Source organism: Hetaerina americana, unplaced genomic scaffold, assembly GCF_022747635.1.
Source record: "Hetaerina americana unplaced genomic scaffold, ioHetAmer1.1.p SCAF_3, whole genome shotgun sequence".
Classification (NCBI taxonomy): domain Eukaryota; kingdom Metazoa; phylum Arthropoda; class Insecta; order Odonata; family Calopterygidae; genus Hetaerina; species Hetaerina americana.
This window is the reverse complement of record NW_027286874.1, coordinates 64,837,941-64,850,668: the sequence shown is the minus strand read 5'-3', so window position 1 is coordinate 64,850,668 and position 12,728 is coordinate 64,837,941. Positions and strand designations below refer to the sequence as shown.

The 12,728-nt window shown below is 34.1% G+C and overlaps 1 protein-coding gene across 1 annotated transcript; it reads right to left on the bottom strand.

The window, feature by feature from the left end:
• Positions 1–4,000: 4,000 nt before the first annotated feature.
• Positions 4,001–12,421, bottom strand: LOC139690352 (uncharacterized). The gene is made up of 6 exons (XM_071587758.1): positions 11,945–12,421; positions 11,420–11,638; positions 10,805–11,129; positions 7,439–7,617; positions 5,323–5,411; positions 4,001–5,221 (listed from the first exon to the last, which is right to left on the bottom strand). Exons 1-6 carry the CDS (start codon positions 12,254–12,256, stop codon positions 5,020–5,022), a joined length of 1,326 nt encoding a protein of 441 aa, XP_071443859.1. The 5' UTR covers positions 12,257–12,421; the 3' UTR covers positions 4,001–5,019.
• Between the last annotated feature and the right edge of the window lie 307 nt (positions 12,422–12,728).

Genomic DNA, 12,728 nt, shown 5'->3' with positions numbered 1-12,728 from the left:
TCGTCATTAAGGAACATACAGTTGTTCCTAGATAATATAGTATACAGCACAATATACAATCACATAAAATACTTATTTGAAAATATTTGCATACATACACCTAGTATTCTACTCACGCTAGACCTTATAATTTTAGGCTAGTAAAGTCAAGCTCATAATACTCCTGTATTGAGTATAAAGGATTGGAGGTAAGCCAATCACGCAGCACCCTGCGGAACACTACATTGCGGGCTGACTTTACAGATTTTGGAAGCATATTAAACAATTTGATAGGTAGACCTTCAACTTTGTAAGTCCTATCTAGCCTACAGTATGGAAAATCCATATTAGACTTTGCTCTGGTGTTATGGCTGTGAACGTCAGCCCTAGTGGAGTACATACTCGTATTTTCTTTTACATGAACTAATGAATAGAATATATATAAATTATAGACAGTCATAATTTTTAAATTTATAAAGAGAGGTCTACAGTGTTCAAGTGGACATGAATTAGATAAGGTACGGACTGCCTTTTTCTGCATCACAAAGATTAGCTTAATATCAGATGCATGCCCCCAAAGCCTAATGCCATAAGTAATATGTGAGTGAAAGAATGCATAGTAGGCATTAATTAAGTAGTCCTTACTAACATATAATTTCAATTTCCTGAGCAGAAATAAGGCTTGGGCAAGTTTCTTCCTAATGTATAGAATATGAGTACTCCATGTTAACTTGGAGTCTATATAAAATCCCAGCAGTTTCACAGGGACAGTATCCGGTGTAGCACATTTTAGAGTACATATAAGATGCTGAGTTTTATTGGGATTCATATGGAGATTGTTGGCAGAAAACCAGTCCACTGCCTTTTTAAGTATAATAGGAACTCTGTTCATCGCATCAGAATGATGGGGGGAACTATGTAGGAAAGTAGTATCATCCGCATAGAGGACACAGTCAGTAATCATATTGGGGCACAAGTCATTAATCATGACTAGAAATAAAAGAGGTCCAAGCACAGAGCCCTGAGGCACACCATATTTAATATTTAATGGTTTTGACTGTTTACCATTTACATAAACTGACTGCTAACGATCAGATAAGTAGGAAGAAATAAATTTTAGTTCAGTATCCTTAAAACCATTATATTTCAACCAACGAGTGCTTCATACCTTGTGTTATCAGGTGGTACTCCAAAAGATGTCGCGCATAGGAGTTCCAAGGAATAAACCATACTATGCAGTAAAAGGAAAGGAAAGTTATGTTTTTTATTTCCCGAATTTTATGCAAAAAGGGAAAGCTAAGTATAATTAATGATTCATGATAACTAAAGGAATAACTGAGAAAATTGAATTTAAAACCAATTTCGTGCACAATTCTTCTTTGCATTGTATGGATAGCTAGGTGACAAGAATATAGAATAATATTCAAAGAGTTACCTTACAAATGAGTTGAAAAGAACTAAAAACGGCTCTTAACGAGTAGATTTTTTATAATATTGGAGGATAAATCCAAGTGATTTCGGGCCCCAGCGGCGTGACATCTTCGTCTGACAACCAGAGGTCTTGGTTCAATTCCTGCCTAGGAAAGTTTCCCTCCACTTAGGGTTTGGGTGTTTGTAATTGTGTCTATTGCAATATATCATTGTTGAAAGTCCGGTGTAAAGGCAGAAAAGTGCTGTTTTCGGTTTAATGCTGAATAAATAAATGATATGCAAGAGTTGGATTGAATTATAGTTATAATGCTGATGAAATGTTCATTGCGAGTTGAATATAACTCTTAGATCTTTTCCACTTGTTAATGCAGCCATAGGATAATTGCCTAGTCTATATTAATAAAGTTGTGAGTACTTTTTCCTGCTGAATGCTAGGGAATAACATTTTTTATTATGAAAATTAGATTGCTCACATCAGGTTTTGAGCCAATCAAGACAATTTTGCTGAGTTGGTTTGATTGAATTGTTAAGTCATCTTCATCAATAAGGAAAGGTATTGTGTCTAAGGTCATTAAAGTGCCAGTTATAAGTAAGTTAAATAATAATGATTCAAGATGGAATCCTTGAGAGTGCCTGATGATGCATTGAAATATTTACTTTTAGATGCATTAATTTTTACTACAGAACACCCCTGTTGGTCAAATAACTTTTCATCAAGTGAAGTAAGACACTAATCATTCCCAATGAGTGTAACTTTCTAAGAAGAAGCTCTTGACTAACAGTATCAAAATCCTTATTGAAGTAGCTGTGTACGACATCAGTTTGTAAGCTTCTTTCCATACCATCTATTTCTGAAAAACTAAAAGATTGTTGAGTAATTACCTTCCTTTGGGGAAACCATGCTACAAGAACATTATTAGTAGGGATTAGTTTATCAAATGACCAATGAGTCTAAGATTTTTGCTATTTTCGTAAGATTGGCAAATGGACGATAGTTTAGATATATTATGCATTTCTATTACCGTTTATGTATTGGGACTATACATGTAGATCTGAGTATGCCAGGAAAATTTACACAATACTAAGAACAATTCTCTAACCTTGGGAAATTCTTTGATTTTTCACTTGGGAACAAGCAAAATTTCAAAGACTCAGGCTCCTATTAGTTAAAATCTTGAACATGGACAATAAACACATGATTGCCTCTTAATTTCTTGTCGAAGGTTTTAAAGTAATTAATTAAAAAATATATTCCACAAATAATGTGCTTACTTGTAACACCATAGATAAATGTATGAAGAATAGATATAAAAATGTGCAATAAGTATCACAATAGTTTACATGGAATATAAATTCCACAGTCAATATGCATGCATTCATTCCAACAAACACTACAGTATTGATTATTCAAAACAGTTTCAAAGTGCTGACATAGGTTTGATATTAATTCTGAGGGTCCACATAATTTCAAATAGATGATTGCAATAATAATAATTTTTATCATTATATTTCATAAATATTCTCCATGCAAGCATAGTGATGGTCATCATCTAATTTTATTGGAAGGGATTGGAAGGAACTATTTTATTTTTGGTTTCCTTAATTGCTTCAAGATTGTCCTTGAACATACATGATATTTTTTCTGGTAACAAATGGCACTTCTATCCCAATTATCAACAGTTTCATTAATTCGATAGGATTTAATCACCATTATCTAAAGTGGCCAGAGAGGGAGTAGATGTTTGGAAAACTGCGGGCCACTCTAAATGGACACCCTGTAATCATGGGCAACTAACCCAAAAGAAGGCTCTACTATTATAGGAGAAAGGTCAAGAGTAACCTTTAAACTGATTCGAGTATATACCAAAAAATTTTTGTATCTATTTTGTTTATGTTTATAAATGGCTTTGAACTGATCATTGCATTCTGTCATTTTCAGCTTTAACTCACATTTTGATGCCTAAATTTGATGAAGAAATCCACTTCAAAATTAAAGGGAACTAAAATAATATTTTTAACACTGCAAGAGAAATCAGTTTATTGACAGAGTGCTATATTAGTGACAGCCCCAATTTATGATGAAAAATCAAACTTCACGGAAGTGCCAACACAAGGGGGGGAGGCTAAATGCTCTATGCTGCCTATTGGAAAAACCTGCATAAGTAACGACACAGATGGCTGAAGGTGATGCAACCTGAGAAGCTAACTCTATAGGCTATGTATGAACCATAGGCAGCTATCAGTTAGGTACTTGTTCTCGGGATTTGTGCGTGTACATTGCCAATCTTTGCACATTCCCATGTAACGACACACCAGAAATAAATTGGCAATCATTAAGATTTGGATAAAGAGGAAGCTACAACAAAGTTTACCATTCTGCTTTACTTACTAATTTTGACTTCCATTTTCCATAAAGAAAGAAGCTTTGAAAGAACAGCACTCCTTCATTTGTAATACGAAGTCAGTATTAACCCAAACTTAGTATAAGCAGCCAGAAGACTTCAATCATATTATCTGCCATGCAGGCAGGGAGACTAAATTGAAAAATGTTTAGCTGAGGTAGTCCTTTATTTCTATTCCATTCCGAGAACTTTCCAAATTGCCCTCGTACATATGAGGGGCTGTGGTAGTAGCTACCAGGAGTAGATTATTTGACTACTGACCAGATGGTTCAGGTTTATTTTCATGGCTCACCTCTCAGGGTATTCCTGGACAACCACAGCTTCACTTAAGCTGTGTGATTTTTCTTGCACCAGAACTTCCTGGGAAACCATAGGCAGCCTAGGTCACCCATCTACCCTGGTTAAATGTCAACACTACCATCACCTAACAAACTATCCTTCTAATTGATAATGTGTTTATGGTTTATACATATAAACCATGTGGCTACACATACAGACAACCACGTACACAATTTACATTGCTTTTATTTCTGATAATTTTCAGGGTAATTTCCTTTGAATGTTGACATTTACAACAATGAGCACATAGAACACAAGGATCCATTTATGCAATTAAAATGAGCCCTTTTTTTAATATCAGTCATATATTCCCAAAGTGAGTAAATTTTGATTTCCTCCTTTTCTTCTTTGTCATCACATAGATTACAAAGGAAACTACTACCAATGAGTAGAAGAAATATCGGGAAGGGATTACACTAAAATTACAACGCCAATTGTATTCCAAAATAGGCTTTCATTTATACAAAAATTTTCAGACAGAAATTGAACAAGGGCAACAAAAATTATAATCGTAATATTTTAAAATAATAATAATAAATATAAGCGCATCATTATAGTTCATCTCTAAGAAGTTATCTAATTAATGCTGTAAAATAATTTTATACAATAAATTAACAACTTACTATTGAAAAAGCTGACTAAACACCTACACTTATTCATTGGAAGACAAATTCACCCATAATCATATTAAGGATAAACTTAAGGAAGCAAATGCACAAACATATGCATATTAACAAATGAAACCTTCAGGTAATCATTGTTCCTAAATATTCTTTGCACATTGATAATCACATACTTACAGGAGCTCTTCTATGAATTACTTCAAAAATAAAAATGCAAAACTTAATCCTAAAAAACACAAAAACATTTACAACAATTGCCAATGCATATATAATCTTTTCAACAGTTTGGTATCTCCAAAAATACCAATAACTGTGGATGATGGGGTTTTCACATCACGATAGTGAGAACACTTTCCGACGTAAGAGAGGACACCAGCATTCATCATGCTCTTATGTACAGTATTTAAGTAATCACTATCAGTTCCTTTGTACATGGACATTTTGTTCCTGAAATTATAGAATCATTATTACTTATATAAATGCAGTTATAGAGGGAATATACATAATTGCAGTGAATAAAATAAATGTGTAGTCATTTTCAAGCTTACCCATCTCTGATCCATTCATCAAACATTTTTTTTGATTCTTCAGAGCCATTTCTCAGTTGATTTGTGAGGTTTGCTACAACTTTTCCAACCTGAAAAGGAATCATTAGGTAAAAAAGAGAAAGTCAAGCCCTGTTTATGACTACCACCACATATTTCCCAATTATATGAATGGTATCTAATTATATGAATAAAAATTATTTGAAATAATCAAATTTTTCATATTCGATAATGATCTTAGATTGTACTAGCCCTATGTATGTCAGGAAATATTAGAGAATGCGCATGCCCTAAGACATAACTGGCCGAAATCTCGACCATGATCAATTAGGTAGGGTTTTTAAAATATCTGGCTTATAACATTTTTAAAAACACTTGCTAATATGCAGGTGACACATTAGGCTGTGGACAGTAGGAGTGTTCATGGCAATTACTCCGGAATCCCCAGCTCTAACTATGTCGTACAATATTCTGGGCAACATCTCTCCAAGGGACCACAGGAGGCACTCGGAAAGATGTGATTTTCATATTCAAGGGGTAGTCAAACTCTCACCATTCAGCTCACTTTATAAGTTGCCATTGCTGCCACTTTAAACTAAGCAAATTGTACTCATCAGACCACAAGTGCTAAGAAGCTGAAGAACTTGTACATTGAAAAGAGCCAAGTTTGACCAATATTTCAAACTAGCTGACAATTTTTATGAATTTCTCTGACTTTTCATTATTTTGAAGCAAGTTTAAATCTCCCAGATGAAAATTTCTACAAGACACCTTTTTGAATTGGCACTCAAATCCTTGAACCACAAGACTAATACCACAGTTACACTGCAGGAATTGCTTGAGTTTGGCGCAAAAGGCAACCGGCAGATTTATGACCCTGAAGTTTTTCAATAACCACTTTGGAATTATTGCAAAAATGATTTTATTTCTGGGGAATTGGGTCAAAAACTTTCCATAGTTCTGGGTATTACACAGAATTTTCACTCTTAACTTGGACCAAAAGTAAAAATAATTTGACAAGTTAGGTTAGACCTCACCTTGCACCGAGTACTTTTCACTGTGCTTGAAATTCAAATGTGAGGATGGGGTCAATTCCTTTCCATGAGCTGGCTGTTAATTCCCAGATATTTTTAATTAAGGAAATCACACAGCATGGTTTTAGCTGGCAGTATCCAGAGGTATCACCAAGCTTTAAACCTTTCATCACTAGCCACACACTAGGTTACGCTACGGCCAAAAACATACTAATACATCCCTATTTGGGTGATATGAAGTGGCATATTCAGTTTTTGAAATCCCCATAACTTTGAATTTTGTAAAAAAAACTAATGGTATACACAAGGAAAGTCCAGTTTTTTGGTGCCTAATGCAGTCTTAGGAAGCCCTTAGTTGATATCTAAGGCACACAAAAAGGCTTTACTATAATTGCATAATTTCATTAAAGCCAAGCTTTTGAATTTTTTTATTTTTTTATTCATTAATTATGAAACCCACTCACCCACTGAAAAATTATGGACAAAATTTGTTTTAAGACCACTCCTGTATCATTTCACCTTCATTTGTATAAATGACATGACTTCGGCAAGGTTGTATTATGTTATGCAAATAATGAATATATTTTTTAAATTACAATTTTTTGTATTCAGCTGTTTACTCACAAGCAAGTCTAATTGCATCTCTCCAAAATAAATTTGTTAATTTTTCCAATAATTGGTTTCTTTTGTGAACATATCATTATCAATATTTTGGTACAAAAATAAAATAAGGAAATGTATAAAACAGGGAAGCAACCTGATTTTACTTTATTTGCATGATAAGACATACCCCCCTTACAATTTACCCTTCTCAAAATACATTTACCTAAGTATTAACTCAACATAAACTTGATAAATACAGTTAAACTTGGGGTGCAGGAAGATCTTGCCACTCAAAATACTATTTTTGCAAATATATATTTTATTCAATTATGGCAATAAAATTTTGAGGAAACTACCCTATTCATACTTGGGCATGAAGTCTCATGAATTCAAATGGTGACATAATTAAAACAGTCAGCATAATCAGGTGTTTGCATTAAGTCACTTAAGTAATCATTTTAGGATTAATAAATAAAACTAACCTCCAATGAGAGTGTGATGGCATCCATTAATAACTGTGCATTTACCATGAAAATCATTTTATACTCTGGTGTTTTTTCCTTCACAAAAAGTGGTGGCTGCGGTATTACAGGTGTAGAAGTAGTCGGAAATGATTTCACTTCTCCGTCATAGTTCCTTTTAACGCCCCTTCTACATGTTTCTGAAATATATTGGCATAAAAAGTAATAAAAATAATATACACATAAAGTAATAAACAAACTTTGGAATATATTTCTATTTTCATAGCCATATATTTATAGTCCATATTAATTCATCCCAGAGGGTAATGCGCAGGCTGTACAAAGATAATAGATTCAAGTAACAAGTGAGTACTTCAATTTGGAAAATTGCTGCAATCACTACTAAATGCAAGTAAAAACATGAAAATCCCAATTTTTAATAAGTTGGATAGGACATGAAATTGAGGACCGCATTGTATCTTTCACCAAAAATAAGCTGATGGAGATGTCGAGTGTCTTTCGCCCTTCCTTCATTACCTGAATATCCTATCCCTAATGGTGCAATGATCTCAGCTGCTGGTTGAACAGCCAACTAGTAACTACTACCACCACTACAATAAGTGTGGTTCCTATGGTATGAACGAAGAAAGTGGAAATGAAACAATGCAACTTTTACGAGCATGTATAGTAGTAATACCAGGAATGAAACCCTTTCCAAAATTGGAATTCTTTGTAGTACCTAATAATATTATCATGTCTTCAATACCATCATTATTCTATTAATTAGAGGCAGGTTTTAGATTAATCCCTGAAAATTATTAAATTTTTAAAGTTCTAATTCACTCCTTCACAACCCGAGCTTCTTCATCCTCCCATTATTTCCTTCTTCTATTCTTCATACCTTTGACAATCCTCCATCCTAAGAAAAACTCCATGTACAATTGCTAGTGCGGGCAGTACAACTTTTGGTTTTAATTCACAAGATGCTGTTCCTCCAAATCTCCCCTAGCAAATTTGAGCTCGTTAAAAAAAAACTTAATCTACCCTCCCTCTTATTCTCGGCATATTCTCTTCCTTATGCGTTTTGCATAGCCTTCAACATTACACCACATATCAATAATTCATCTTTCACTTATGCCCAGTTCACACAGTATATTTTTCACTGATGGTACCTAATGATATTTCTTTCTTGCTTCTCACTGCTGAGATTGTTTTGCAGAGGGTTGCTCATTCACACAAAGCTAGGGGAGGCAGCTCATGAGCAAAGATAATTAGGAATTTTGCCATGCCCAGATGGTAAATCATTGAGGATTTTGATTGTCAGCTGACCAGCATGGTATACAGTAAAAACATGAGTTTTTAAGGCTTAGTAGTGGATCGTTTGTAAATATTAGAAATATTTACAAATAAAAGGAAAATAAAGAAGATATGTGGTCCAGGTTATTTGAAGAAAGCACCCAGCCATTATTACAGCAGTTCTAAGGATTTCGGAAGCAAAGAGAAAGGAACCAAGACCAAAAAAAGATATGGAGGGACTGCTAATTAAAAATTTAGGAAGAGACTTCCTAAGCATGTCAATTGACATGTGTAAATACTTCATATTTATGGTGTGCAAATATTCCAACCTGAAAATCTGAAGTAAAGATCCAACAACCTTTACTTGACATAAATTTTATCCTTTTTCATTAAAGCATAATAAATTACAGCCAGTAAGATCTAAATTCCTTTAACAACCACACCAGCAAGGACAAATATGTTTTGGAGAAACTTCTGCGGTGCAAAAACATTTCATGATTTCTCATATTCTAATAGGACTGCAAAAAAAAAACTTTTTTAGGGTTGGTGCTCCATATTTTAAACTCAAGTGCCTTGGCTCATTTGAATGGAAAGCTGTGTCAGAACAATTTTATACTTTTTTCCAAACCCCATAGCATCAGTGTTCTTAATCAGGACCAAGAATTGCACATAAACAACAGCTCCCTCCCCATATGGTTCAACTAATATAGCCACCCGTTCCCTCGTCCATGGATTTGCACCCATATTTTAATAAATCTTGAAAGAACACAAATGAGGTAAGAACTGATCAAACAATGTGCTGCTGATGAATGGTGACTACCGTCAGGAATTAGCAAAGTATGAAGGAAAAATAGCACAGGGGAAATCCTCAAAATTCAGTAGGACAACCACCAGAGTATCTAGCAACATTTGCAGCAAGCAAGCATGTACAGTAGCCAGCAGCAATAGACTCAAGGAAGCCATCCACCGCACCACATGGACCCCGACTTTGTTATGCCTTTTTCGAATATCCCCCAACTATATTTAAGGAACTTCAAAAGTTGCAGGTCACCAATGCCCTCACCATTTAAAGCGGGTATAGGTATTAGGACAACTTTGAGAGAAGTGAAGATTAGAAAAGTAAATAAGTGAAGAATGTTATGTTTTTGATTATTGCATTCAATTTTGTATCATAAAATTAAGATTTGTTTTCATATACAAATTACTTATTAAAAACTCAATTTGTATTTTTATACAAAATTCCAACCATATATTAAGTATTGGGTAGGTTTAACAACTAAAGGTGGAAATGGTTTGGTGTTAACCTAATTGAAAAATACTTCAGGCAACATGGAAATTGTTTCAAAAGAAATAACTGAGGATTTAGAAAGACAACTTCACTAAATGCATTCCTGGCAAATTCAGGTTCTGCTAAACAACTAATCAGTTTCATAGATCAGGCTCCACTAGCACTTGGACCATTGCAGTTTCTTAGATCACATACTCATTTGCAATTTTGAAGGGAATCCTTACAACTATGGAATCTCATCAAATATATTATATACAACATTTATAATTCCAGGAAATCTGAAATTGTCTCACCATATTATTGTTTTCTTACTAGTAATGTGCAGCCAAAAAAATCTTTTATACACTCTCACTAATTACTTAGTTTATTATTGTGAGGAAATCCTTGTGATATGTAACATTCATTACTTTTTATTTTTTTTCATTTTCACTTTTATTCATAATTTTAGGATCTTCTGTTGAAGAATTAAAGAGGGAATCTTTACTTTTGTCATTGTGATTAGCTGAAGAGATGAATTATACAGCAAATGGATACCACATTGCTCCCTCATAATGAAATTCTATCTCTAAGAAGAATGACTAAAGGGTGCAGTTTCACTGTATTTCAATTATTTATTCAATTTCACTCAATTTCAAGTATTTATGTAGTATGATAAAATATGTTATTCAATGAAAATTAGTTTTCTAGCTATTGGTGACACTTAAACAGAATAATGCATGGAGTTTAATGAAATTTGCATGGAAAGTGGATTGACATTTTTTGCTGTGATATTTTTTTTACTATCAATGCATGCATTAAATTACCTTCAAGCATGAGAACATTATCAATATCCTCAAAAGGCACTTCTTTGGGTTCATCCCTAATTTCTTGAGAAGAATCATCGCCCGTCGTTATACCAGTTGAACAGTCATCATCATCTAATGCCTGGCTTGCCTGTTCTATTTCCATTTCACCCTCTTTTGTCTGTTTAGTTGGCTCATGTCTATGGGGTTTTGCAGGTCTAATTCTTTTTAAAACTTCCTCCCCAGCAGCCATAACTTCTTCTTTTGTCAGTTCTGTAGGGTTTGGATTTTTTTTAAGGTACTCCAATGCTTCTGCAACTGATGTATTATCTGTGTAGAAGAGTGCCTGTAAGAGAGCAAGAAATTGACAATATCAACTTTAAGACTTAATTATAATTAATACAATTCTCTGATTACTAAGGACAAAATAATACCTAGATTATTTAAAATCTAAAATATGGGGTAATTAAGATTGGGTTAGAATTATTGAGAGGTGGAAAGAGACCTATTAAATTGACATTAAGGCAACTGTAAGAAAAGGGGTTAAATTTACTAGGTACATGAAATACACCTTACTGTTGTATTGGATCAAAACATTTTACTTTACGTAAAGAATTACACTATGAAACAAGATACCTTATCAATAGCTATCTTTGAATACCCCTTATTCCTGAGATGGAGGGCATAGAGCGGATCTGGTTTCCAATAATAGTCTCGAGTACGATATTCCTTCTGAAGCTTGGCATATTTTTCATACTCAGCTCGTGCCAATCTTCTACTGATTTCTTTCCTCTCTTCTTTTTCACGTTGGATTTGTTCAAGTCTTTGGCACCACGCTTCATACCTTTCCCTATTCTAGGATAAAATGAGAGCAAATTGGTCACGAACTATTTGGATGACTGCTATTTCAGTGCGTTCCGTCAAAAATGATTGATTTAGGGTATTATCTTAGGATTTTCCAAAAATAAATAAATAAAGCATTAAGTCTGATGTTATGTTATCATAAACCGTGTGCGTGCATGGTACACATCAGTACAATACATCTTATATAAATTGGCGAGTGAAAATGTATCTAGTACTAAAAACTTTAGGGGAATCAAATTTAATAATAGTAAATAAATTGAAACGCTATAGCAAGATAAATATACATTATCAACCTACTAATTCTTCTTCTTTAACTGGATCAGGTTTGACTCGAACCTTTGGAACATAATCATCAGGGATCATGATAATTTCCCTTGCTTTGGCTTTACGAATTAGCTCTTGTTCCTTCTCTTCCGCCAACCTAATGCGTTCTTCAATTGGTATATAAGGCACAGGTTCTTCATCTTCATCACTCAAATATGCTGCCCATTTTGGATTGGTACGAAAGTCATCATCGTCAAACTTGAAAGCCTGACTGCCACAATCCACACTACTACTGTCTGAATCAACAAGTTCGGAGTCATCAACCATGGGCGAATTTTGACTCATGGTTATTATCCTATTATCGGCACTGGTTCTCGTTTATATGAAGTGGAAACGGCTTATTACATTGTCAATAGTTATCCAACGGTTAAAACAGAAAACAACAATTTCCAGGGTTTCCAGCGAACGACACTTGCTTAGTTTCAACAGTTCCAAGTGTTTCAGATTCAAAACAGGAGTAGACAGAGACACCATCGACCGAAAACAGAACACAAAATAAACAAAAAACAACATTATTGAATTAGTGAAATTTCGCGGTAGTGATGAATATGCCCGGAGATCTACACTCCTCGAATATTTCCATGATCACGCCATATTTTAATCAAGAGAATGCTCACAAGAGGAAATAGAATTTTGGGCCGTACTGATTTAACTTTGAATAAATACGGCACACAAAGAAGTGATAAAAATGCGCTTGTGAACAAAGCGCTAAGCAATTATCCGTTTGTGTTACTCTTTCTTGTATTACTGTAATTAT